Source organism: Salvelinus sp. IW2-2015, linkage group LG20 (assembly GCF_002910315.2).
Source record: "Salvelinus sp. IW2-2015 linkage group LG20, ASM291031v2, whole genome shotgun sequence".
NCBI lineage: Eukaryota > Metazoa > Chordata > Actinopteri > Salmoniformes > Salmonidae > Salvelinus > Salvelinus sp. IW2-2015.
The window spans coordinates 78,937,952-78,964,740 of NC_036860.1; the positions used below are offsets into that span (position 1 = coordinate 78,937,952).

Genomic DNA, 26,789 nt, shown 5'->3' on the forward strand with positions numbered 1-26,789 from the left:
GATGCAGTGCCTTAGACCGCTGAGCCACTCGGGAGCCAGTACATACAGTACATTCCTTTTAATATTTTGTCTCAAAAGGACCAATCCCCCAGACAAATGGGCAGACTAAGTTCAAATGTAATTTTATTCAATATTCTGGTTTCCAGAGGTCCTGAGAGAACCGTTTCCAAAGATTTATTGTATTGCATTATGTCAGACTGTGACTAGCTAGCTGGCTATCACTGGATGATGTATCAGGCTAGTCAGAGGCTTACTTTCAGTGGCTGGTAATATCACACTGGACATAAGATGGTTAAAGTTATGGTCAAGTTTATTCTGATGTTGTTTGTATAAAATGTACCAAAAAAGGACAAAAACCTTTAAATGAATCTGAGCATATTAATCTTTGAGCATCTCACAATGAATGTTTGACAGAGAGCTCAGCCTATTGCCTTGCAGTTGCTGCTTTCCAGAGTCCCTGCCACTCCTCTAACTGCTCTTCTTCTTCCACTCCACCCTCCATTCATTCCAGTCCAGTAGGGTTCGACTGGTCTGCCATCCAGCTACCTCCAGAGCTAGAAGAGATGAAGCACAAACAATGGTGACTGACCAGTGTGACAACATCCAGGGGCGTCAGTTGGGTATGGCGCTCAAGACCAAAAATGTAAATTAGACTCAAATCATTCCAATCCCGATTTACAATGCAACAGCTGTTTAGCATATTGAGGGCTGGCTTTAGGACCATGTGGAGCATCGCTCGTAAAGCGGCTGCCAGCCTGCGGCCTCAGAGAGAGTAGAGAAATCGAGACACCCCACTCCCAATTTTTTTCCTGATTGGGGCGGGGCCACTCTGGTCTACTTATTGCCCCCGACGGGGCGGGAGCGGACAATAAGTAGACCAGAGACAGCTGTTCCGTCTCTTGCGTGAGCATGCCAGATATTATGGAGGAACCGCAAGCTCGCATGGGTAAAGCCTGCTCATGCGAGAGAGGAAACACCCACTTATACAGACAGGAACCGTGACCATTTTTTCTTCAATGGTTAACCGCCTGAGTAAAGACTTATTTATCTTTTCGCTCACTTTTAGAAAGCAGGGACAGTGCCAGTTTGCTTTGCCGGACAGCAATTTAGGAAGTGTGCTGAATGCTTTGAATTTGATGTCGGCATTTGAACTGTCTTATTTGATAGCCAGGAGATAATTTAATTGGGAGGTGGGGAAGCCCTCCTTTTTGGTGGCCGCTCAAAAACAAAAGCATTTATTGCCATTAAAATATGGGTTATGAAAGATGGAGAGCTAATTTATATTTTCATCTGTTCACCGAGTAGGCTAGAGCAAGTTTGGTTTCCTGTTTTTGGCCTTAAAAACAAACAATTGTAGGCTATAACAAATGTGCATTGTCATGCAGTGACAGAATGATTATTGAGATAATGCAAATCATTCATGATTACTTAGTTGGTCTAACTTTTTTCAACTTCTTGATGTAGGTCTACTTCATTATCATCATCCTCTGTCTGAATCCTTAATCCCTACCTGTAGTCTACCTGCCTCTGGTATAATGCATTTCCACCACTCACTATCAGTCTTGCTTGTCCATCTTCCTGAATTAAAATGAGATATTCTAACAATCTTGCTTGCAAAAGTTATTTAGCTATAGTGTGGATGTTGCACTTTTTAAATATAATGAGCACCCAGATAGTAATGTGTTGCACACACAGAAGTTGCACTATCAGATGGAGACAAGCTGGCCCGGGGAACAAATTGAGCGAGCCACCCCTTCGTTGGTTACTGAACTCAGCAAAAAAAAGAAATGTCCTCTCACTGTCAACTGCGTTTATTTTCAGCAAACTTAACATGTGTAAATATTTGTATGAACATAAGATTCAACAACTGAGACATAAACTGAACAAGTTCCACAGACATGTGACTAACAGAAATGGAATAATGTGTCCTTGAAGGGGGGGGGGGGGTCCAAATCAAAAGTAACAGTCAGTATCTGGTGTGGCCACCATCTGCATTAAGTACTGCAGTGCAGATTGACCATTTCTTGCTGTGAGATGTTAACCCACTCTTCCATCAAGGCACCTGCAAGTTCCTGGACATTTCTGGGGGGAATGGCCCTAGCCCTCACTCTCCAATCCAACAGGTCCAAGACTTGCTCAATGGGATTGAGATCCGGGCTCTTCGCTGGCCATGGCAGAACACTGACATTCCTGTCTTGCAGGAAATCAGCCATACTGCTCATTCTGTGCGTGGTGGCATTGTCATGCTGGAGGGTCGTGTCAGGATGAGCCTGCAGGAAGGGTACCACATGAGGGAMGAGGATGTCTTCCCTGTAACGCACAGCGTTGAGATTGCCTGCAATGACAACAAGCTCAGTCCAATGATGCTGTGACACACRGCCCCAGACCATGACGGACCCTCCACCTCCAAATCGATCCCGCTCCAGAGTACATGCCTCGGTGTAACGCTCATTCCTTCGACGATAAACGCAAATCCGACCATCGCCCCTGGTGAGACAAAACTGTGACTCGTCAGTGAAGAGCACTTTTAACCAGTCCTGTCTGGTCCAGCGATGGTGGGTTTTTGCCCATACGCGATGTTGTTGCCGGTGATGTCTGGTGAGGACCTGCCTTACAACAGCCCCCTGCCTACAAGCCCTCAGTCCAGCCTCTCTCAGCCTATTGCGGACAGTCTGAGCCCTGATGGAGGGATTGTGCGTTCCTGGTGTAACTCGGCAGTTGTTGTTGCCATCCTGTACCTGTCACGCAGGTGTGATGTTCGGATGTACCGGTCCTGTGCAGTTGTTGTTACACGTGGTCTGCCACTGCGAGGACGATCAGCTGTCCGTCCTGTAGCGCTGTCTTAGGCGTCTCACAGTACGGACATTGCAATTTATTGCCCTGGCCACATCTACAGTCCTCATGCCTCCTTGCAGCATGCCTAAGGCACGTTCACGCAGATGAGCAGGGACCCTGGGCATCTTTCTTTTGGTGTTTTTCAGAGTCAGTAAAAAGGCCTCTTTAGTGTCCTAAGTTTTCATAACTGTGACCTTAATTGCCTACTGTCTGTAAGCTGTTATTGTCTTAACGACCGTTCCACATGTGCATGTTCATTAATTGTTTATGGCTCATTGAACAAGCATGGGAAACCGTGTTTAAACACTTTACAATGAAGATCTGTAAAGTTATTTGGATTTTTACAAATTATCTTTGGAAGACAGGGTCCTAAAAAAGGGACGTTTCTTTTTTTGCTGAGTTTACATCAATATTCTCAGTGCCACATTGTTGGTTAATAGAATGTTTAAATACTCTGAGGCACCTTGTTGATAAAATGCCTCAATATTCGTTGAATGTTTTCCTTCCCTGGTGAATATTGCAGAAATGATAAAATGAGCTTGGCGCACACATTATGCAGCGCAATAAGAGAAAATGTAACTACTGGAAATATATAGGTTCGACATAGAGAATGATAGAGYCCTCTAGTGGCCAAAAGGCCATTTTAGCATGGGCAGCGCCATGAGGGCTTCCACCATTTTAATGTAGTCAACTGGATGGGATTTCCAACTTCATTGGCTGAGCCCTCCTGGTGACCGTGTTCGAGTCATGTCCAACCGGGTCATCAGGAGGGATCAGCCAACAGTGAAGAAGAAAATTGACTACTTCAAAATGGAGATTGCATCAATGACGCTGCTCATATACGCTACAATGGCACATATAAAATATGAAACTTCTATCTATCTCTATGGTTTGATAAGGTGACATGTAAAGGGGCCTTAGCTCCCTTTTTAAAAGGCATGTGTAGATTTTCTATTTGTATTTCGTGATTTTGGACATTCTTTGGTCGAGTCATGCGTCCTTGTCGGCCTAAGTAAGTCATTTTGTGTAGGCCTAGGCCTTGTATTCAATGCATGTTTTTGATTTATGTGGCATAGTTTGCATTCGCGGCCAGCTGTTTTATGCACCAGATACTCACATTTATTTTTATTATATTTATTTAACCTTTATTTAACTCGGCAAGTCTTAAGAACAAATTCTTATTTACAATGGCCTACCAAAAGTCAAAATCCCTCCTGCGGGGATGGGGCCTGGGATAAAAAATAATCATAATAATAAAATAAAAGAACATTGATATCGGCTTTTGAAATTCGTCCTTGTTGTGACCTGATAGCCTGTATTATGCATCTATTTCATGTTCACTGTATGTGCTGTTCCACAAGTAAATTAGTCAATTTATGAAGTTGAGTAGTGGTTGACATTTTACACACCATTCCACAGACATTTAAACCCAATATTGAGGTGATAATTAATGGCTGGGATCATTTTTATTGGTTTTTGCTGTTCTCCAAATAGCATTTTATAGTTTTTAAACTGTGTAGAAATGCAGRAAATGAGCTTCAACTTCCAAACATTTCCTTGGGGGGAGGGGCATACCCTAGGTTTAGCTGAACGGACGCCACTGACAACATCCCAACATACACGGTGGGAGTAAACAGCTACTGACTGAGCACACCTTGTTACACTGAGCTTACCTTTGAGGAATGGCTGAAAAATMTGGTCCATAAGTTTATGACTCTCATGCACCAGCTCCCAATGATCTTGAGGGAAAGGAAAAAGGGATAACAGAGTTATAACACAGCATTGACAAAGACATTGGTTTAAACTGTCATGTAAAAATTTGTAAGTCGCTCTGGATAAGAGCGTCTGCTAAATGACTTAAATGTAAATGTAAAGATGATCATTAAAGGCTCACTGTTGCTGTGTGACATTGAGAGTTGTTTGAGAGCCCCCTCTAGTGGCGAGACAGGGTGTAACACAGTGCAGAGGCACACTGCTTGGCACACAGCCCTGATCTCATCACATACAGATGCATCTGTTCCCAAACAAACACACACAGAGCCTAAGGGAGAGAAATAGCATATTCAATAACACTCACATGACATACACCATCTATTAAAATGACATGATGTAATGTACATCCATCTCGAAACAACCCACGTCACAACTGAATACATCAGTTGGTGGGGGATTACTGAAATATGTTATACACACCACGTTTGACTCCGATAAGGAAGGGCTTGTGGTTGTTTTTCATGGCCAAATTAAGGTCCTCTGACCTACAAAATGAAAGAAATTATATCATTGAGCATGAACATCCAAATCTGAGCACACTTCACTTTCACACCAAACAGGCAGACACCAACTTACGTATAAACAAGTTCCCCTAGCCTCACTCCCAGTTTGATTGGCACTGTCCTCCTGAACTCTAAAAAAATAAACAGCAGAAAAGTATGTTAAAGCCATTGATAGTTGATAGTCATAATGATCAACAAGCCATTTCATTGTTTATTATTCACTGAATGTCAGCCATACCCCAGAATACAGGCTCTTTATGATTGGCCTCTAGTGGACCGAGGACCCGTCCATCTCTCAGGTATTGGTGGAGCACAATAGCAAGCCGAGCTTCGTTGAGTGTCTCCATGACAACCGAACGCACTGCTTTGTAATTTGCAAAAAGGTGGAGGATGGTGAAAAGGAAGAAGAGGACGAACGTCAGCCTGAGGAGATGAGAAGGGATGGAAAACAGATCAATATCCATCGAATAACCAATAGGTTAGCTATATAGAGCTGTCATGTCCTATCTCATACAGTGGCAGTGTAAGCAGTGCAATAGAGGACTCACAGTGGATTGTCAGTGACAAGAGGAATAAGGATCAGACTGACCAGCAGTCCAGCCAGATTCACTAAAGTCTCCTGTAAAGAACACATTAATTACAATAAGATCCTCATCTTAAAGCAGCAGTACAAGACAGTACAGTAAAAGCCATGGGTTAGTTACAGTATCTTACAGTATCATCAAGTAGAGAAATATGTATGGAGCACCTGGCTGCCATCTTTGGCAGAGATGTCCGCCATGTTGTCTCTGCGAGCTTGGTGAAGAGTCAAAGCAGCTCTGGTGGCCCCACCTGCAACCCCGACAATGGACTGACAAACACACAGAGAGAGAGAGAGAGAGATATCGAACAGTGTACATTTACATTTAACAGACGCTCTTATTCAGAGTGAATTACAATCAGTGCATTCAACCAAAGTAGGTAAAACAACCACATATTAGGAACATTGCAAGTAAAACCTTCAAAATAGCTGGTTGCTATCTGCAAAATCAATGCTAGTGAGAATATGGTATTCAGGTTTACCTTGAATATTCCAGCAGAGCACACAATTAGAGTGAAGKATGTTGGGKAYTTAGGAGCCAGTATTTCCATGAACATGGCGATATCATTGAGAACATCAGCAACAAGCCTAAGGAAAACAGCACAAGCATTGACARACCCAATAATTCCATAACACACAATGAACACACTCACTTTATTGATGCTTGACATCCCTACCTCCATTTTTTGGCCTCAGAGTCTAGTTTATTCCTAAAACACAGAGAAAGACTAAATTTGAAAAACAATATTGAAAATGACTAATAGTAGATTACAAAACAAATCAAAACTCACCCTTTAAGCCAGGCAAATAGGATTCTTCCCAGCATGCCTGTGCCATCTAAAATGTAGATAGTTTAAAAAAAATAAAACCCCTTAACAGGAAAGAAGACAATAGTCTTATCACAGTCATTAACACTAACCTCGTAATAACCAGGTAATTGTTGCAGCAGCAACTGTTGCCTCTTGGTTTCCAACACCAACACCCCTTAAAGAGGCCTGGGTGGCAAGAGTACCTGAAAGAGAACTGGAGAAGGCCTGTGTGTGTGTGTGTCAGAGAGAGGGAGAGGGGGAGAGAGAGAGTGCAATAGAGTGTTAAAATGTACATAATAAATTAGACATTTCAAAATTATGGCACACATATCCACAAAACAACCACATCCTCTGTCTTTCTCACACAGACCTACCTGAAGAGTATCCCAAAATTGATACTGCAGGTAATCACCACTGACACTCTCTGGATACCCCTGAGGCAAGAAGACACTCTAACAAGAGTAGATGAGATATGAGAGAGAGAGATATGGGGGGGGGGGGGTGTTTAGGGACGGATTGAAATTTACAGTATGGGTACCTGGAGGAAAACGAGGGAGGGTCATGCTTTTTCAATTTCAGTCAAGGGGAGGGTTTAGTATTTTTGAAATCTACTCCAGGGGAGGGTCATGTAATTTGTAATTGATGACATTTCTATATTTCTCAGTGTTTTAGAATTAGTTGCTTACTAGGCTATATATCGATGTGTGCCTGATGCCTCCCCTCATCTCTGATTCTCCACTGGGCGCGCAATATCAAGTGTGCTTATAGGCTATTTAGTGTGGTCTCAATCAAATGATCCATAGCCTATATGTGCTTGCTAGGAGAAGCACAGAGCAAAGTTATATTTCTAAGATAGCTGTTGGGATGGGGTAAATAAAACTAGGCAGCATTACACACTGCAATGGATATTCCAACCCTGAGCCCCAGCCTGCTCTTGCTGACCAATGCCTAACCAATGGCTGTGCTGTGTAGGCCTACGGTGGCAGTTCAGGAGAGTCAAAGGCTTCTTCTGATTTTTTTGTTGATTGCGCGCCGACTAGCCTATGTTCTGTTTAGGTTAAGAAGGAGAGGGTGAATATGAGGAGCTATAGGAGGACAGACTCATTGTAGTGGCTGGAATGGAATAAATGGAACGTATAAAACACAAGGAAACCACGTTCGACTCCATTCCATTAATTACATTCCAGCTATTACAATGAGCTCGTCCTACTATAGCTCCTCCCACCAGCCTCCACTGGTGTGAACAACCATTACAACTCAGCCTGGAAAACACCCTCCATTCACCTTTTATGGTGACAATAACACCCTCCATTCACCTTTTATGGTGACAATAACACCCTTTATTTGCTGTATAATTTGTAACTATTGGCATTAGGCCACGGCATGCAAATATTTAGTTTATCAATAGATGATTGTGTTTATATGCCCTGCCTTGGTATAGGCTCTGGGATTAAATAGGCAATGATGTCGCGTTCCTATCGCACAGCAATACTGTAGCCTAAACATACTGTGAAATATTTGACCTAAACTACTGCCCTATTTAATGTGTTAGCAGTCATTTATGCTGTATCTGGAAAATAACTGTCAGTTTCTGAACGAGAAAACAATGGCACATTTTCGTGGACCTGTCAGCAGAACATTTTAATTTGACAATGTTTTAAATGGACTTTTCCCCCAACCTAAATATGATGGAGAACCCGTGAATTCTGAAACATAGTAGGGCAGGCCACAAAAAAATGCAATTACAGTACTTACAGTAGGTACAGTTCTATTTCTCCTGTGTTTTTGTTTTACTTGACTTTTTAATTTATGTTTTATAGTATTACTGATATTTATTACTGCTAGAAAAGCATTTCACAGTAGGCTACTTATGCACATGAGACTACAAATTGAAAAGCCATACATAGGCCTACTTCAATGTAAAAGATCAGCTGTTAAATTCAACTGTATACCGGTATTATAAACCGCACTGCCTATGAGTTTGCAAAACTTGAAATACATATAGCCTATGTATTTACTAGGCTACTAGGTCCAATTAAATGAGAGATGTGGATGGTCATTTGTTGTATGGCTCCTTTGAGAATATGAACCCAACACGTCCAGAAAAAGTGAGGAATATATTCTGCAAATATATTCCCTAAAAAAGGGAAAAAGATTCCTATGTCTAATTATAAGATTTCTATGTCTAATTATTTTTGATTTTAAATATAAAACACATATATTTTCATTCTTCTAACTAATGGTAAATGGTTGCATTCTTGTTCATATGTTTTCCTGTTTTTAGTTTTTTATTAAGCTTTTCATCATATCCTCCATTTGCACAAAATAGTTACTTGCAGTGGCGACCCGTCATTCAGGGCAGAGCCCCACCAGTTTTGCGCAACAACAAAAAAACAAGTCGACAATCTACTGGCAAATCCTTTTTAATCCTTGTCATATGAAGATAAATTATAGATAAAACGTATCGGTGCTCATCGGCCATTGGACATAAAGATTACACAACAAGGAATCAGTGGCTAACTGCAAGCACTGCAAAGCAACCACTAACATTAGCCTGCTATTCAATGGAGTGGCTGTGTGTTTTTTCGAGTTCCCACCAGAAATCCAGAGAATGGCAGACTTTGATGACAAAGTTTGTTGACAAAATGTGCCCACAAAGGACRGCCGCGCCACCTTCACAAGGTGAGTCCAAAAATGTATTGTATACTGCTGCATAAATTATGTAATATGCAAGGGAGATATGTACACTGTAGCTAAGAAAGTAATACTAAGTGTATGTTGTGTAGTAAGCTGTTAGTAGCCCATGTCATTCGTGGCCGGTGTGTGCTTGTTTGCCAACTTTTTTTCACAGCTTTGACAGTGCTACTGATAGTAGTGGTGGCGCCTGGGTTGCACGTGCGAATTCAGCACACACAACATTCTACAATAGAATTCTGTTATTTGACATGTCAAATTAAAAGCTGCACTATGCGTCGAATAGTGTTATGACGTGTATCTTTTTTGACAGGCAAAGACCCAAACGGCGTTCAATGTGCCTCACCCTAATAATTTGGTCTATTTTCACCTCTTAATTTTGCCTACTGTTCTAACTTGGTGGTGCACATGTAGCCTATAACCTGTTTTAGAGAGATGTAATCATTGAATATTGCAAGAGCTTTCATTGTCTGGTTTATATGTCCCCTTTATTTATCCTACAGTTCTGACTTGTTGTACAGGGAGTACACTGTAAGAACGGCCCATGTTCTGAATTCTGTCGCTGTACATTTCAAAAGTGCTGAACAAATAGTTATATTAGCTACGTCCGTCGTCGCTCGTTAATGTCTTAATCGAAATTACAGATTGCCTCTTATCCGCTTGTCGTCCCCTTATGCCACAGTTTGTACATCTCAATTGTCAGTAGAAACCACATTTGTTTAAGCAAGTCAGCCATATCAGCTATGTAGGCAGTAAATGAGGCTGAATGAACTGTTTCGCTGCCAGACAAGGCTCCGCTGAAAGCCAGGTGTAGCAGTGGTAAGGTGTTGGGACTGCTGTTGGGACAGCTTTATGTAGGCCCTAACAGTTTGTGGACACCGTTTGTCACCGTTATAGTGCAATTAATGTATTGTTTAGTGTTGTGTTGTGTAGTGGCTTTGCTGGCATGCATCCCACATTTTTGTTTTTGCCCCACCAATAGATTTACATGCTAAAATCGCCACTGCTTACTTGCAATACAATATTTCAACCACTAGCAGATGTGTGTACATATGGTCTAAAGTTTGCGGAGAGGTGAGCACATTCTCACAGTCAAGCTAAACTTTTTTAAATGCCAACTTTTGCGTGAAAAGTGGCGCAAGCACATTTTGGGGTATTATTTTGTACTTATGAAAGGTTTATAAATTAGGCCCCTGGATCTGTCCCAAGAAGTGAGGGTAAACGGTAGGCATGTTCCCTGTTATCCACTTTATGTTTAATTATTTGGGGTATAGATGAGGGTKACTTGTTTTTTTTCAAGCGTTCAGGGAGGGTTTAGGTCAAATATATTTTGCTGAAGAGGGCCAACCATTTTCACTTCAGAGATGTCCAATTTTCTCCATGTAACCCTTATTATAAATAAKGTTCACTCCCTTTGCAGTTGTGAGACTATATTCAGTGAGCCTTTATCAAAATTCATTATAATGTAAAAAAAATCTCACTTTGAACACGCCAATGATGTTTTTTCTAGTCGTCCCACCGTTGCCCCCTTCTCTTTCTCTCTCCATTACTCCATCCTTCAACTGATATTTCCATGACTCGAGGGAGCCATATCTCTCCGTTGCCACCACTGGCATTTTCTCTTTCTCAATTTAATGAAACACCACCTGCACGGTTAGACATATGTTTGTAAATAATATATTTAGGTATGCATTTTATGCAATAGTACTTTCTGTTGCATGTTTTCACTTACCAAAGCTTTACTTCCGTGTTTTCAGAATCCACGTCAGCTGTACAAATTCTGTATTTTCTATTGGCTAAGGACTGAAACTGTCCCTGCAGTTTAGATCAATCCCGCGATTGCTTTGGGACAGCTTGATCCAGAAGTCACAGATKATTTTCCACAGGCGTGAATTCTGCTTGTTTGTAGTATTTGTGTGTGTGTGTCTGTGTGTGTCAAATAAAATCAATAAAATTGTATTTGTCACATGTTTCGTAAAAGACGGGTGTAGACTAACAATGAAATGCTTACTTACGGGTAATTTTCCAACAATGCAGAGTTAAAGATACAAAAATGGAAAAGTAAAATAAAAAAAAGAATAACAATAATGAGTAACAATAACTTGGCTATATACAAGAAGTACCAGTACTGAGTCGATGTGCAGGGGCACAAGGAAATTGAGGTAGCTACAGTATGTACATATAGGTAGGTGTAAAGTGACTAGGCAACATGATAGATAATAGACAGTAGCAGCAGTGTGTGTGAAAGTGTGTGAGTGTGTGGCGTCAGAATGCATGTGTGCGAGTGTTATGTGTGTCTGTGGACGAGTGTGTGTGTGTGCTTGAGTGACATCACTGTTGAAGAATGCAGTCTGGTAGTCCCCAAGTACTGAAATAAGTATTCCTTACCTCTGGGTCAGAGAACAAAGAGTAGTTTGGCGGAAGTCTTGAAACAGGGTGTGCACGTTAACTTAGACTAGAGTAGCAAAACAGTTGACCTATAACAGAGACCTTGAGAGAGTGGGCATGTCTCAACACATAGTTATCCAATTACCTAAATCATTCTCACTTACGATGAACCAAAAATATTGGGAATTGTATGTGTGTATGTGAAACAAAGCGTGCATGAAAGGTGTGAGTTTAAAAGAGGGATACAGGGGGAGACAGACATGAATACAGTGTCATAAAGATATTATTAACATGTACAGAGGAGGATAAGGAAGGACAGAGTACATGAAACCAAGCTGTTTGTTTTCCCTCAAGGCAAGGCATGTTTAGACTCACCTATGCAAGTTTTCAGGAATGTTGCACAGAGAGAGCAAGAGAGAGAGAGAAGAGAAGCTAAGAGGCACTGTATTCCATAACATCGTGATTGATAGAATAATAGAATGTGGAGAACAAACAAGTATGGTTGAAGTGGAGGTAGAGTGTAGTTAGATATAGATAAAGGTAGGGCCTGAGAGTGTGGGAGGGAGTGGGACGACAGAGGAGGTTAAAGTGTGAAAAGTAAAGGGGCGTGGAGGTTTCACACAAGAAAGAGTTATAATCCACTCCCAGCCTTCTCCTTTTTCAGACACCACTAWCMTTCATGGWGACCACAACCAAAACTGAGACTGRAYAAGAAAGACAGKCAGATTGCTCAAGAAAATYTTATAAACAAGAAATATCTGGATYACATTTGGARATGTTAACTCAAGTCTTCACGAACCTYAAGCCACAACCAACTAGCAGCTGTGATCATTAACTAAATCCAGAAAGGAAAATAAATCAAAGAAAAGATCAGCTTTCTTCTTCACAACTCTGTCAGCCGTCATAAGTGAGGATTTCAGTTTGACTGGAGAGTAGACAGAGGCATACAGAGCTGTACTTTCCCAATCAAGATCAAGCCTGGACTAGTAAGCCAATTATTATCTGTGATATTTTTATGGTGTGTCATATACTATTGTTTCATTTCAGATACTGTGTGCTTTGTTAATCCACAAAAATGCTGTTATGTTGTTCCGTCTGTAATTCCCTTTGAGAATGAGTGTATGAGACCATATGGGAAAAGAGCTTAGCATCTCTCATTCATTGCTTTGCGTAATCAGGACTTTACAGACACTCCAAGTTATTTCCCTAAAATACTTCTCCTTTATGATAATTTGATGAGGAGAGCTCAAGAAAAGCCCCCAAATAGTGTTCTTTTGCCAAAGACTGAAGGGAGAGACTATTACAATGTAACTATTCTTCATTCATTGATAGGATCTTTGCTGTAAGAATACATATCAAATTACTGGAATTCACCAGGTCAAGTCTGAAACTGGGACAGGAAAAGGTTTTTCATGTTAACATTACAGCAGTACGATAATGTTGATGGTATCTAATGACATCTAACACACTTAAATGTGATATACACTGAGTATAAAAAACATGAAGAACATCTGCTCTTTCCATGACATAGACTGAACAGGTGAATCCAGGTGATCCTTTATTGATGTCACTTCAATCAGTGTAGATGAATGAAGGGGAGGACATGCAACAAAAAAAAGCCTTGAGACAATTGAGACATGGATTGTGTATGTGTGCTATTCAGAGGGTGAATTGGCAAGACAAACGATTGAAGTGCCTTTGAACAGGGTATGGTAGTAGGTTTGTGTCAAGAACTGCTACGCTGCTGGGTTTTTCACGCTCAACAGTTTCCCGTGTGTATCAAGAATGGTCCACCATCCAAAGGACATCCAGCCAACTTGTTGGGGTGCAACTCAATATAAGGAAGGTGTTRGTAATGTTTGGTATACTCAGTGGACATASAGTCATAACATTTCCCTCTTGCTGTTTTCRTTCTCCATTACTAATGTTAGCACTCTGGCATATATTCACTTGCACACTGCACAGTGTAATCATTCCAGTTCTTCAGGCTCCTGTTTGATAGATAGCAACGCATACCTCATCCCATGGGGCATAACAGTGTTCTGTCTGTGGAAAGTACCCTGGCAGAGAATGAGCATCTCAAACCATTTTTGTTGGCATGTCAGTGAAAGACTATTACAAACAAACTAATTTACTTTCAGTAAACTAATATCCTACATCCTTTATGACAATGTCACAACTGCAAATAATACAGTACTATCAGACTTGAATAATTGTATTCCCTTGTTCTGCATTTGATCTATCCTCTGAACTCTCTGCTGTATCTCTTTTCTCCTCAGAAATGTCTGCCCAATCAGCAACAATGGAGGATATTCCACTGACTGCTGTCCCAGGGACAGGTGAAACGACAGATGCCCAAAATGACACCACCTGCCTTCAAGTGATCACCTGCTGTGGTCGTGACCATACTGTTCCCTCCTGTGCCAAGGACAGGGACTATAGGAGACTGGCCATTAGCAGCATCATCTGTGGACTCTCCTGCATTGGCATTTTAGCTTTGGTCAACTCAGTCAAGGTAATTTCAAGCTTTTTTTTTTAAACCTGTTTTTGTAAACATTCTGTAATGTAATAAAAGGTGTTGCCCCTTTAGGAACCATCTTGGTTCTCAAAATGTGCACATCTACACTTAGAGTCTATATCTTAGATATGAGTCATATCAAAATATAATGTACTCTTCTATCCCTATGACAGGCTCGAGAGGCAAGGAAGACGACTCCAGAGAAGGCTAAACAATACTCCCAACGGGCAAYAACGTTTGGGATCATTTCTATTGTGGTGTGGGTGGCGATTCTGGTARTCAGCCCACTACTATTGGTACTGGTGTCATACATACTCACTCTGATAGACTGACCAATTCCCAGGAACCACCAAGGTGGATGTACTGTACCATAAGGATGGCTACAGGACAGRGGTCCAACTTCTTTAGTATTGATCTTGGACTGCCGTGACACTGTGATGTGGGAACAGATGGAAAAGCACCTCCAGTGACTCAGGGAGACTCCACTGTATACAGCCTTCCTGAGTATCATTCTGATAAGGCTGTCTTGCTGATAAGGATTTACAAAGGCACCTTTAACTTTCTTTTGTGTCACTGGAATTTATCGCTGGAAGAATGGTTTATAGTTAACATTCAAGTGATACCACAGCTATAAATACATCATAAATATTAAGATATTTTGACATTTATCAGTAGCCCAACCAGACTTTTAGCACTTGGAGTAAGGACTGTAGTCAAACTGCCTCCTTCCTGAATAAAAGGTCGGTTCGGAGATGAGCAAGGGGACACAAAATAACCACTTGTTTTTGAMATAGCATTTAATGGACACGGTTTATTTGCTGACATACATGAGTCCAAGACTGTATGAGTATAAAACAGCAGAGATTTTTAAAATCCTGTATAAATTCAAAACAAACTGTGAGGCACAATACAGGGGCTTGACTCCAAAACACTCCCATGTCCACCCTCTGTCTCAACCTTGACATTTTACTTTTACCATTTATGATATGCAACATGAACTTTATTTTTGAACAATGTTATATTTTTATTTAGTAATGAAATAAATTATTTGTATATGTGAGGAACTAACTATGAATGTCTAATTATAAAGGACAGATTGTGAACTAGGCATAATTAAATCAGGGCAGTGTTTCTGATTTACAGTAATAGTGAAAACTGCCTTTGGTTTTAAATACCAAAAATGTACAATAGTTCATTTTGGTTACATTACCATTTCTACATTTACTGTATTCATGTTATTGCATTACTTTCTATTTTATATTTATACATTGCATGTTTTAAAGGATTTTTTAATTAAATTAAAATATATTTACATCAATTTGATCTGAATTAAGTTCCTTTTCAGGCTATTTGCCTCATTTACATTAAGTTAATATAGCTACAAATACKTTTTACTTAATATAAAGTCACTCTCTAGCTGTAACAAGAAATGCATACAAATACATTTATTCAATACAAACCACACAGTAAAGACAAATATTTTCAGAAATATAATTACAAAAAATGTGATGTAATAGAAAAGTAATTTGTATATACTAGCAATTTTCAAWMAAATATTGCTATCAAAACAAATATTACAATCCACAATGATACAAAACATTAAARTAATTGCATTGATSAAAATATTCATGCTAATGTTTCCATAGAAATACTCATTGYAGTGTCATSACGTTTATGTTCAATTTTACACAAGTAACAATTCTACATAGAATMTTTTACAAAAATGTATAAAATGGACAATATACATTTTATTTGCTATAGTTATGATCCGGAGGTGAAGAAAACAATACCATGTAATGTGTATACAAGMCAAAAGTTGGCAGGAATAGTCAGGCAACAATTAAAGGACGGTTCTAAAAAAAAAAAAATGATGTCTGTGATTGTCAGAACCAGAAACATTTTCTTACAGCTGTAATTTGGCCAAAACCAGAATTCTCAACATTCAATGTATCTTGAAAGTAGCTGCCATTTGATGCTAGTTGCCAATAACAGGTTTGCACCTACAGCTAAATTGGGAATTAACATCTGGAAATTGTTTGGCTAGTAAGAATCCTTACTTGAGAAGTATGTGCATACAATAACTGCTGTGTAAATATACATTGATGTCAATGGATAATATCCACAAAGATTTGAGTTGCATGTGAGCTTCCAAATTTAGGATTCGGTAGCAAGTGATTAATAAAGCAGACAGTGTTTAATAATGATTAAAAGGCTGAGGCATTGGCATATTAAGAATGCAGATTATCAACAAAACTGAGTGCAGAAATAATAGCAGTTTTAAATACACAAACACTTATGCACGAACTGACCTAAACCAATAATATAAAATGCATTACATTCATAGATAATCAAATAATACAATAACAGTATATTCCATATCGTTATCTACAAATAGTACACAATGAAAAAACAAAATTTCTTCAATTATCATTTTAAACGACCCAATGGAAGGTAAATAATACACCCCCACAAAAGAAAAACATTGTAAACAATTACAGAAGATGAGAACGAGCTTGATGTTGGATGGAAGGCAACGGGGCTGGGCAATTTGTAATAAGAATATTTTCGAAAATGTAAATGTGCTTTTGTCTACCCCTTTGATTGGCATTTGTCAACAGATATTCTGGTCAAAAGCTAACCAGGAATCCAGCTGGTCAAGCTTGGAGCAAAGAAGTGAATCAAGCTCGTGTAGACTGAGGGTGGGGTGATCTTTAGAAGAGGGGCAACCCCCACGCTTGGGCCTTCCAAAAGGAGAGCCAACCCCAGCTTTCCTGGGTAAACCACCCCCTGCCCCATCACCAACAAGTGGCTTCCTTGGCTTTCTGGCCACACCAACCTCTGGGAACTCCACAAAACGCTTCATGCGCTTCTGACCAAGGAGGGAATGAGACCCATCGCGTCGACTGAGTGGCACCTCAAATATGGTCTCCAGCCGTCTGGGACAAATAAAAACAAACACAGAGCAAGGAAGTTGTTAATGAAAGGAAAGTTACAGTCAATCATTACAATGATGATTACATGTACTGTAGGATTAACAATAAGATGCATGAGTGAACAGTAACCTTTCAGGGGGCTTGGTGAAGTTTTTATTAGTGTAGATTTCCTCCAAACTGAAGTCCTTCTTCTTCACCCTGTTGGAACACATAACAGATTAGTTGGGGTTTTTGTAATCCCTGTCATCACATTTTACAAATACAGGTAGCAAGTTCACCATATACACACAGGCACACCATCACACACTTCAAATACACATACCTGATAGGCTTGGGCAGGCCCATGGGTGTGAGGTTGTGGAGGGGTTTGGGTAAGGCTTTGCGAATTCGAATGGATGACACTTTCCTTCGTTCCTCATGTTTGCCGGTTTCCAACTGTGCAAACACCACCAGTGTTACCATGGTGAAGGTGGGTTAAAGCCAGACTCACTTATCTTCTCAACTAATCACATACTGTATGTCATATGTAAATTACATAGTTCACATTAAATATTACGTGGTGAGTGTACCTTAATTTCAGAATCTGACAATGCTTTTTCCTCTCTCATCCCTATGGCATCGAACTCATTCCTGAAACGGTTGCTGTCCTCCACATTCTCCCCATCCTCCTCACGCTGCTGGCTTGTCTCATTCTCCAAGGGAATCTTTAACAATGCACTGGAAACATGGTGGAATTAATCATTTTTAACTACCGTAATCAAAAAGGAAAATATGTATTTTTGAACAAAGGACAAAGTGGTGTTTTACCTGCAAAGGGAAGAGACTGAAGCAGAGGATATGTCTGATGTCAGGTCACAGGGGTCGGAACTGGAGAACAGGTGACGTACAGAAGAGCAGGATGGTGAAATGGAAGAGGAAACACTGGAGGGGGAAGGGGAGGTATCATGACTGCAAGCACTACTAGTGGCAGCTAGACTTCCTTTTCGCAATTTCCTGGAGAGGAAGGCCAGGGGGCTTGACAGGAAGCAGGAGGCCCAGACAGAGATGGAAGTGGAGAGTGGCACACTGGGTAACAGGTGGTAGGATGGGTTGCCCAATGAATAGGACCTTCTTGAGGGGAACACCTCCTTACGCAGGCATAACGGAGCTATCTCCCGCTCAATTTCCACACTAGAGACAGTATGACGGCGTGGACGTCTGGACGGTGCYGGAGGAGWGGGGACAGGAGGAAAGAGGGKGGGGTGGAGCCGGGGTACGGAGAGGATCCTGCCGTGCAGAGAGGTGGTCCAYTGGCTGTCATGGTGGAGGAGAGCAGGGATCTCTGGGCAGGAGTAGCTGCGCAACAGACGCTTGTTAAGGGTGGTGTTATCTGATGAAAAGTCCATCTGCTCACCAATCGCTGTATTTCTCTCCTCCTCTTCTTCCTGCCCCCTCTTCCTAATCACAGGCCTGTGCTTCCTACATTGAGTTGCTGCTTTCTTTGGCTTCTTTTTTTGCCCCCTCCCCCTGAGCCTCGTCTCAGAGGGTACAGGCAGTTCAGAACACTCATCCTCCTTCCCCTGCTCCTCCTCCATCACCTGGTCAACAGTCTTGTTCTGGCCAAGGTTAGTTGGTTCAGAGGCAGTGGAAAACACTTCTACATCAGAGTCCATTGCCACATAATATCCTTGCATAGRCATAGAATGTTTCACTATATTTTTGTTCAGCTTGATTGAACATTTGGGATAAGTTCGCACAGGCCAAGGCACAGTTCTCTTTTTTGCTTCAACTGTTATTTGATTAAGTTGCAGGGACTGAGTTGTCTCGTCATTGTCCTCTGTGGACGGACCTCGGCTGACTCTCTTACGTCCACCAAGGGGTTCCACAAACCTCTTATCCARCAGTAACGCATCACTGACAGACATTTTATTAGATCCATTCCGACTCTTCTTTGGGCTCTTGCTAGAGTCAGACACACTAATTTCTGCTCCCCAACCTGGGTCTTTGTGGACAGCCACCACTGCYGAAGTCTGTAATGTCTGTTGTGTAACGTCTGAAGATCTAGAAGCTACATGGACATTGTCATCTTTGCTGGGCTTCAARGAGTGCAAGTGATCGGCACCAACATCAGTTAGCCCCGAAGACGTGCCAAGCTGTTGGGTTGAGCTTGAGTTATGAGACCTCCTGGATTTATTTTGTTTCGGTGGTTTTAGTGGACGACTCTCTTCTGAAGTGATCTCKTTCAACTTCAGACACTTTTGTTGATTTTGAGATGACGCCACTTCAACCACTGGGMAAATCTTCCTCTTCTTACAGATGTATTTTTGCTGAMTTTTGGATGACGTTTGAGGCCACTTCCCCTTGATATCCAAGAGCTGCTCAGAGACGGGCAGTTCATGATTTTCTTTCATCAAAGCGGTTGTCATGGTAGTTACCATTTCCATATTACATGCTGAACTAGAGTCAGTGTCACCATAACTCAAGGCACTGGTCATACCCCTACTATTGCTGGCTGCTATGCTGTTGTCACACAAACTGTCATTACTGTGCTCTAGTACACTCCCATTACTTGAAGTGGCCATTACTGTGAGAGACGTATTTTTCTTAATACGCCCACTTCGACCTCTASCTTRGTCCTTCATCACCTCCATCAGAGGTACATGTGTTTCAGAGGGGTTTTGAGTGGTTTCAATGTATACGGTAGAACTCTGGCTAACCCGKAGCAGCACCCTACTTTTAAGAGACTGAGATTTAGAAGTTGCACACGGTTTTGTTCCAACCCCCGGCTGGACAAGTTCTACATCACTTGCGTGCTCTACCGATGTTAATGTGRAACTTTCTAACTCAACATCTACRGTGTCTTCTTTTGTAACCTCTTCACATCGCTCACTTTTCGTCAGTTTCACTCTTTTCTTTTTCTCTGCGTCTCTCTTGATCGCTGTAAAAGGAGTTGCTCTGCATCTCCTCTTAACTTCCTTTGCTGAGCCTGCCATATAGCCTTGCTTTCCTTCACACTCATCTATCTGCTTTTGAAGACACTGACTGACTGAGGCACAGTTGTTCAGTGTTGRGTTTACAGGTTTTCTGGGGCTTTTCCGGATAGACATATGTGACTGGGAACCACACACCAACATGTTTCGGTCTTGAGGCAGACCAACAGCTTTTATGCTGTCATCATCTGTCTGGCATAGACTCTCAGAAGGGGTATTGTAGAAAGAGGAGGATAATGGACTAGATGTTTCACTGTCAAWACAGTCCCAGATTTTGTACTCTACATACGATTTTGTGGCAAGCCGTTTAGCCTTSGGCTCACAGATTCCTACTTCAGCTGGTAAACTAGAGATGCGGTCTGCTTCAGATGAGTTAATTGCAGCAGAGGGACTGCTCTGTGATGCAGCTTCATTTAGAAAAACACATTTTCGGCGCAATGGTCTCRGGTGAGCCCCTGTCAAATCCACCTGCTCCTCCATTTGAACAATYAGAGACAGCTTGGACCCACATGAGGAACTTGAGGGGTCAGGGGGTTGAAAGGACGTGGAAGAGCATGAGTTGAACTGGGACTCCGTTGATTCAGAACCACACTTGATACTGCTTCTGAGTAGAGGCCTACGCTGCATACAAGGTAATGAATCATTATTATTGGTCTCCTTTTCTGAGCTGTTTGACATACAGGTGTCCCTTTGCGCATCTCCAGGTGGCATCATATTTTGTTTCCCCTCAAGAGAAAACTCATCCTCTTCTGGAGTGCCGTGGGTTTTTAGATCCATGCTGAACTTTAAGTGTTTACGAGAGGCAGGGTCATTTCCTCCTCTTCCAGCTTCAAAGTGTTGCACTGTGCCGGAGGTTAGCTCGTACCCAGGTCCTTGTTGGTGAGAACTATGAGAGGCAGAGGAGACGTCTACATCTGGTTCAGGTGGGGAGCCATTGGGTTTGAAAAGTCGGACGGGACTCATGACAATCTGTGTGAAACTGGCCATCTTGGATTTAAATGACTGAAACAATGGGCCAATCACCCATCGCTTCACAGAGGTCTGGTTTCCAGGGGACTTTCCACAGCCAACCTCTTCATCCGCCTCCATGCCTGATTGGTTGAAWTCATGTTCAGTCTTGCCAGTAGTATTTACATCTAAAGTTAATGTGGAAGAGGATGGAATCGCTTTGTTATTTGAGCCTTTCGTGTCTTTGTTCCTACAATGGAAWGAAACAAAAAAGAACACATGAACAGAGAAAAACAACACTATTGTACAAAATACAGGTATGTTTAACAAACTACAATRAGGTGTAARGGTATTATTCATCCAAACTAAGAATAGGCACTACCAGCTTGTTTTCATGAATACTTATGAATGAATCTTAACCAAATAATTCCCTGACTAGTACCCCTACCTTAAACTACAGTTGGGGATATGAAGAGGTTGAACGTAATCAGACAAGCCTTCCCCTAATCTGAAATTTTAACTCCATCCATTTCACTTCATCTATTTTTCCTCCATCCTTTTTCATCACAAAAGAGATCAACCTGGCCAACTGAGCAACACCATCCATGATCACTGATCTCACTAGGCAGGTTTCCATTGACCCAGGTTAATTTGACAAAAGCAATGCAAAAAAAACAAAACATTAACGTGTAATCAAAAACAGTAGCTATAGGAGAGTTTCTAATGATCGACAACATTTGTATCCATTCGACAGGGGGCGGATTTACATTTTTGTTCATCTTTATTGCAACAAATGGAAATTATATTTTTTTAAATAAATTATTGCTGAATAATTTAAGGTACGTGCTGTTAGTTGGGGGATGTTATCACCCAACTATAAAGCTCCACTCAACATGTAATTCTAAATGCCTACTGTTWTCTAAATGTATTATTCAACTATGAAAATAATGTTTCTTTGCAYGATAAGATTGGTCTTGACTTTCAAGAAAGCCTGAATTGCTTCGCTTTGCTTTTCTGGTCAGCTGGATGCAAGTTTCACCATCCAATTATTTCAGATCTACAGGAGTGCAGGTTTCACAGTGGCACATGAGAATTATATGAGAGGTTCCCTAACTTTTGGGGGGAGCGACCCCACCATGTAAATAAAGTGATAGAATCAACGGCCAATGTTCACATTTTCATTGGGACTATGACAGTCTATTACAAATCTGTCCGACAGTGCTTTTGATATTATTTAAATCTGAAGGAAGTATGGTTTGAAGTGACTGAAATGCACCAGAAAGGTATTGGGAAGTTCAAAAGATCGGCAATCATTTTGTATGATCTTTTCTGTAGAAAATACTATCATTGGTGATGTTCTTTTCCTCCCAGTCTTATTTAGTGCCTGGTCTTGTCCACTCTGTTCTAATGAGTCCTGTGCGGCTTGTGGGCATTGTAGAGGGAAACAAAGTTGCATCTTTCAGTGATGGGGTCATAATATTTTGTTGCTTAAACAGTTCAAAAGATTTCACCCATTTTTTTTTTTATAAATACAGAAACCATTGTTAATTACAACTGCATCTAGCAGCTATCAGAGGTTACTGATGTAACCCCAGTTCTATGAACCAAGAGCAATTTTATTTATTTTTATCTCAAAGTTTCTCACGACCCCATTTTCAAATCAGGCGACCCTAGTTTGGGAAACGCTGTATTAGAATGTGGCAAATAGTCAATTATTGCATTCTATACAGGCTGGCTTTTGAAGGCCACACAAAACATAAAACAGATGGGTTGGAGGGCATACAGGCAGTAACCAATTTATTAATGCTCAATTTGCCTAAATGGTTAATGGAAAGACTTCAACCACTTCATTTTTTAATATATATATTTTTTTTAGGTGTGACGGTATTATGTCCAGCTGTTTTTAAATCGACACGAGATAGTTAATTGGAAACGCACCGTAGCAGGCAAATGTTGCATCTATTTTCTATGCGAACTTGCTAAATGTTGACAAAAATCACTTGATAGGTTAATGGAAACAGCCACTGACTCAATCAATTTCTCCACCCATGGTAAAACACTTDGTTTCTAGACATTTGAACAAATCAAGTCATATGCACACAAAAAACATTGAACTTCTATGCAAGTCATCATACTCACTTAGACACTTGACATTCTGATGCAACATTGAGATCCAAACCGCTCTGCAAAGTAAATATTTACATCATAAACATATCCATATAGTGTAATCACTTTGCCAATAATTGCCTCTGCCTTTATCACGCATAGTGACCATGAAAAATAAATAAGTTATTAAAGATTTTATGCAACAAAAAAAAGTTGTTTTTTGGTTGCAAAATGGCTTTTATAGAGACAGCGWCAATCTGCAATAAAACTGATTGTTAATGTAAACATCACTGAGGATGTCTGGCTATCGGCAAGTTAGGTCAGTCATGTTTGCAGACACCAATTATTGCTCCTTGCTGTGCGTCTCTAAGATGCAGCAGACCTTGTAAGAGGTTTAATTTACATATTTCTACCGGTTACACCACGGCATTGTGTAGGGCACTGTACTGCCAAAACACAGTGCACTTGGGATGGGCCATGTCTGGAATGACATATGGTCCTGTCCAAACATCGTTGATATACGATCTTATCATCTATTTTCTCTCTCAGGAAGGGGGGTTGCAGAATGATTTACAAATTGGTAGGGCTATGTTTCTCATGTACATAAAGAAAATCAAATATCAGTTATATTAGCCTGCTGTGAACCATCCAGAGGTGTGGGGGTAAATGGGAGTCAGAGGGGCGGTGGCACTCAGGGAATCCCTGCCGACGTCCCAGGATTCTCCGATCACATAACTATTACCGGCGCAGGTGAAGGCACGGGGGCAATTACGCACAGGGGAAAAAAAGAGAACAGTGGGAAATGCGGGAGGGGAGGAAGGAATGGACAAAGAAATAAGGAGAAATATAGAACGAAGAAACCAGAAACGGACAGAAGAGGACATTGAAGAACGTGAGTGATTCCCGTAAACGCGAGCCAATGCCAAGCTAAGCCACAAAAGAGACTATTTAATTTGTTGATTATCGAAAGGCTCATTGGTGTGTAAGTAAAGTGCTCTGAACCGAGCTAGGACTTTGTTTCCTTTCTTTAACCGGTCGAGTGCCATTCTGTGAACATTAAATACATCACTTATTTTTGCAAATTAAAAACCTGACTCTTCCTCTGTTCACGCCAACCCTCGCTACCGCATAGATCGGAACCCCTCTGGACTGATCACACTACCTTTTAAAAAACGAATATTATAGCCGTACCAATCGTAGGCTATTGTTATTTCTTCTTGATCACCTGGGTAAGCGCATTTGCGACATTCTTCCATTAGGRTACATTCCAACAGTAGACCACAAGCGAAGGGAAAAGGTGAGAGGAGAGTGCGTAGATGGAAGGAGAAGGAATTATACATCGAGCAAATTGATGATGCTGTTTGTATGTGGCTGCTATGAAAGTGAACCGTGAGTGCGGGTGATCCTGGGTGTATTCATTCCACCGACTCTGTTGAGAAACTTTTGTTAAACGGAAGCAAATGGAGTGAAACAGGTATAAACCTATTTGTCCAAATGAAACTCTCATTTGCAACTGTTTGGACTAATGATTACACCAAGATCAGCTAGATGCAGGCAAGTGTGCAAGGAGGTATTTAATGTGTCACTGTCTGTCACCTTGATAACCTCAATTTGTTGCGCAGCCTGTGCACCTACATTATACACTTTAATTAATAGGCTACGTTGTAGCAACCTCATGATGGGTATAGGGAAAATCATGTGTAAGTATCATGTAGTAGCCTAAACCTATCGATGTTACATTGAGCAGGATAAATGGAATATGAATGACAGTGATCCAATACGCTGTAATAGAAATGAGGCCATGCTCATAAAAATGTAATAAAAAAATTGTCCACCCTAATCTTAACCAGCACCGACCACCACTAATGTACAGACAGATTATCTAGAGTGGATACAGTAGAAAGTGGCCCATGCACAAATAGACATTTATTGCATACCTTTTTTAGCGATTGTTTGCAGGGGGGATCAACACTCATTAGCTTTACTGACAGGGACTGAGACACTTGCATCTAAGGATCAGAGAGGAGTGAACTGATTACCAAACAAGACCCTTTTAAGTAGCCTATAATATCTAAGAAACCATTAAGACTTAAACATGAAACTACCACACTGGTCTCCCTCTTGGCAGGGGATGTATTTTGTCTTGACTCCGCCACTGTGTCTTTGGGCTCCTGCTTCTTCGATGTCTTCTGAATGCGCCCACTCCTCCTCCTGTCACCAGGCTTTTTGCCATCTTCACAGCTGTGGGAAATGAACAGTTATGGTTTGGACTCTTCACCAGTAGCTCTCAGTAATTGCGAATGTGGTTAAAAACATGGGTTTCAAACAAGCAAGGATATAAATACAATAGGGGAAGAGGYAAGCAAAAGGTGCCAGGGGAACTATACCTGGGGGTGATGGAGGAAAGAGGGAGAAGGTGGGGTGGAGGTTCGCTGTGAGGGGGGTTACAGAAAGGGGTTGGGGGAACCWTGGCATCTCCCTCCATTGGACAGACTATTTAGGGGAGCAAGTCAGGYAACTAGATCAACATCCTCACTCTCACCCTATCTGTCTTTCTCTGTAAAGACAACAGAAATAAACACGCTGGACATCAACATAGGGGAAACATTTGATAAACATACTTTTATCTAATTTTCAAATTAGGAAGGGACTGGCTTGCTTGCTTATGGTATATGTTCAACAATTGCACAGTAAACATTTGTGCAAAATGTACACAAATGGAAAGTGTTWGCTAGCTTGTGCTTTTATTTTCATCCAGCTAACACATATACAGATAACCTTCTAGTTTAACCTTTCCAGAATGAACAATAAAACGTGATTTGATTAGTTTTACCTCGTCAGCTAACAAATACGTGAATAAGCCACTAATAGCTACCCGTATTTGATCAAATGCATAATTTTTGCCTCCTATTGACAATATATCATTTTCATGCACTCTTTTGAACAAAGCACATTATTTGTGTTGTCATGGGGATGGTACACCGGTGGAGACCACTTCTACAAGAGCTCGTTATTCGTTAACTAACAGTAGATCTGTGTTGTGCATATCGTGAACGTCAATGCAATAGCCGGCTATGGTCTATGTGGTAGTCAGCTAGCTAAGTTAGCTTGGTAAAGTCGGGAGAATTCAATCATTTCAAGGAGGATAACGTAAAATGAGGGTAGGGTGAGTATTAGTAGTTAGCTAGCTAACGTTAGCAAATATGCTAACGTTCGCACTGCTGAGATAACGTTATAGTCATAAACATTAAAAATATGCATATTTTATGAAGCCAACTTGAAGTAGTAAACTTACCGCACCGCCCCAATTATTTAGTAAGAAAAATATGAAGTTTTGCTATAATATAATTGTGTACAGACATCTTTAACGTAAACACCACGCAGGACGGCGCCCAAGTTTAACCATTTCACAAATGTCCGTTCATCATGAAAGGTTCCACTGGCACACCGACCAAAAAACGAATCAGAGGGAAGCTTTCACATGGAAGAAATCCCTCCAGAAAATCTAACCAATGAAGGAAAGCTATAAACGTCTCTCAACCAACTGCATTCTAGTGAAGGTATCTTGTTAGGTAAGGACGGCCAACAGAAGTCAGAAAGCAGTCTTTGTCCTCGAGTGATGTATATTAGAACCAATCAGAAAGCCGGAAAGCAGCTTGTTCAGAAACCAGTGTAATACAAAATATTATTTTAGCAAATTTGTCTAACACTGTGCACTATATAGAAACCCAAC

The 26,789-nt window shown here is 41.0% G+C and overlaps 3 protein-coding genes across 8 annotated transcripts; 1 reads left to right on the forward strand and 2 right to left on the reverse strand.

The window, feature by feature from the left end:
• Window positions 1–292: 292 nt before the first annotated feature.
• rusf1 (RUS family member 1) lies at window positions 293–12,128 on the reverse strand. Of its 5 annotated transcripts, none has more exons than XM_070449692.1 (16): window positions 11,958–12,119; window positions 10,927–11,671; window positions 10,676–10,840; window positions 6,875–6,952; window positions 6,611–6,725; window positions 6,483–6,528; window positions 6,369–6,419; window positions 6,174–6,279; window positions 5,860–5,961; window positions 5,660–5,730; window positions 5,350–5,534; window positions 5,185–5,242; window positions 5,029–5,093; window positions 4,730–4,876; window positions 4,509–4,574; window positions 293–554 (listed from the first exon to the last, which is right to left on the reverse strand). In XM_070449692.1, the coding sequence occupies exons 3-16, from the start codon at window positions 10,808–10,810 to the stop codon at window positions 469–471; spliced, it is 1,311 nt and encodes a 436-aa protein (XP_070305793.1). In that variant the 5' UTR covers window positions 10,811–10,840; window positions 10,927–11,671; window positions 11,958–12,119; the 3' UTR covers window positions 293–468. The 5 variants fall into 5 exon arrangements, with proteins under 5 accessions (XP_070305793.1, XP_070305792.1, XP_070305791.1 ...); XM_070449691.1 differs by having other exon boundaries at window positions 10,927–11,684; XM_070449690.1 differs by having other exon boundaries at window positions 10,927–11,120; window positions 11,583–12,119.
• LOC111980531 (uncharacterized) lies at window positions 9,100–15,968 on the forward strand. The gene is made up of 3 exons (XM_024011310.3): window positions 9,100–9,182; window positions 13,862–14,097; window positions 14,274–15,968. The coding sequence occupies exons 1-3, from the start codon at window positions 9,125–9,127 to the stop codon at window positions 14,430–14,432; spliced, it is 453 nt and encodes a 150-aa protein (XP_023867078.2). The 5' UTR covers window positions 9,100–9,124; the 3' UTR covers window positions 14,433–15,968.
• On the reverse strand, window positions 15,531–26,749 carry prr14 (proline rich 14). Of its 2 annotated transcripts, none has more exons than XM_024011302.3 (10): window positions 26,352–26,749; window positions 25,444–25,549; window positions 25,162–25,297; window positions 24,994–25,065; window positions 23,090–23,133; window positions 17,841–21,200; window positions 17,603–17,750; window positions 17,356–17,468; window positions 17,163–17,231; window positions 15,531–17,036 (listed from the first exon to the last, which is right to left on the reverse strand). In XM_024011302.3, the coding sequence occupies exons 2-10, from the start codon at window positions 25,539–25,541 to the stop codon at window positions 16,712–16,714; spliced, it is 4,365 nt and encodes a 1,454-aa protein (XP_023867070.1). In that variant the 5' UTR covers window positions 25,542–25,549; window positions 26,352–26,749; the 3' UTR covers window positions 15,531–16,711. The 2 variants fall into 2 exon arrangements, with proteins under 2 accessions (XP_023867070.1, XP_023867069.1); XM_024011301.3 differs by having other exon boundaries at window positions 25,444–25,613.
• Between the last annotated feature and the right edge of the window lie 40 nt (window positions 26,750–26,789).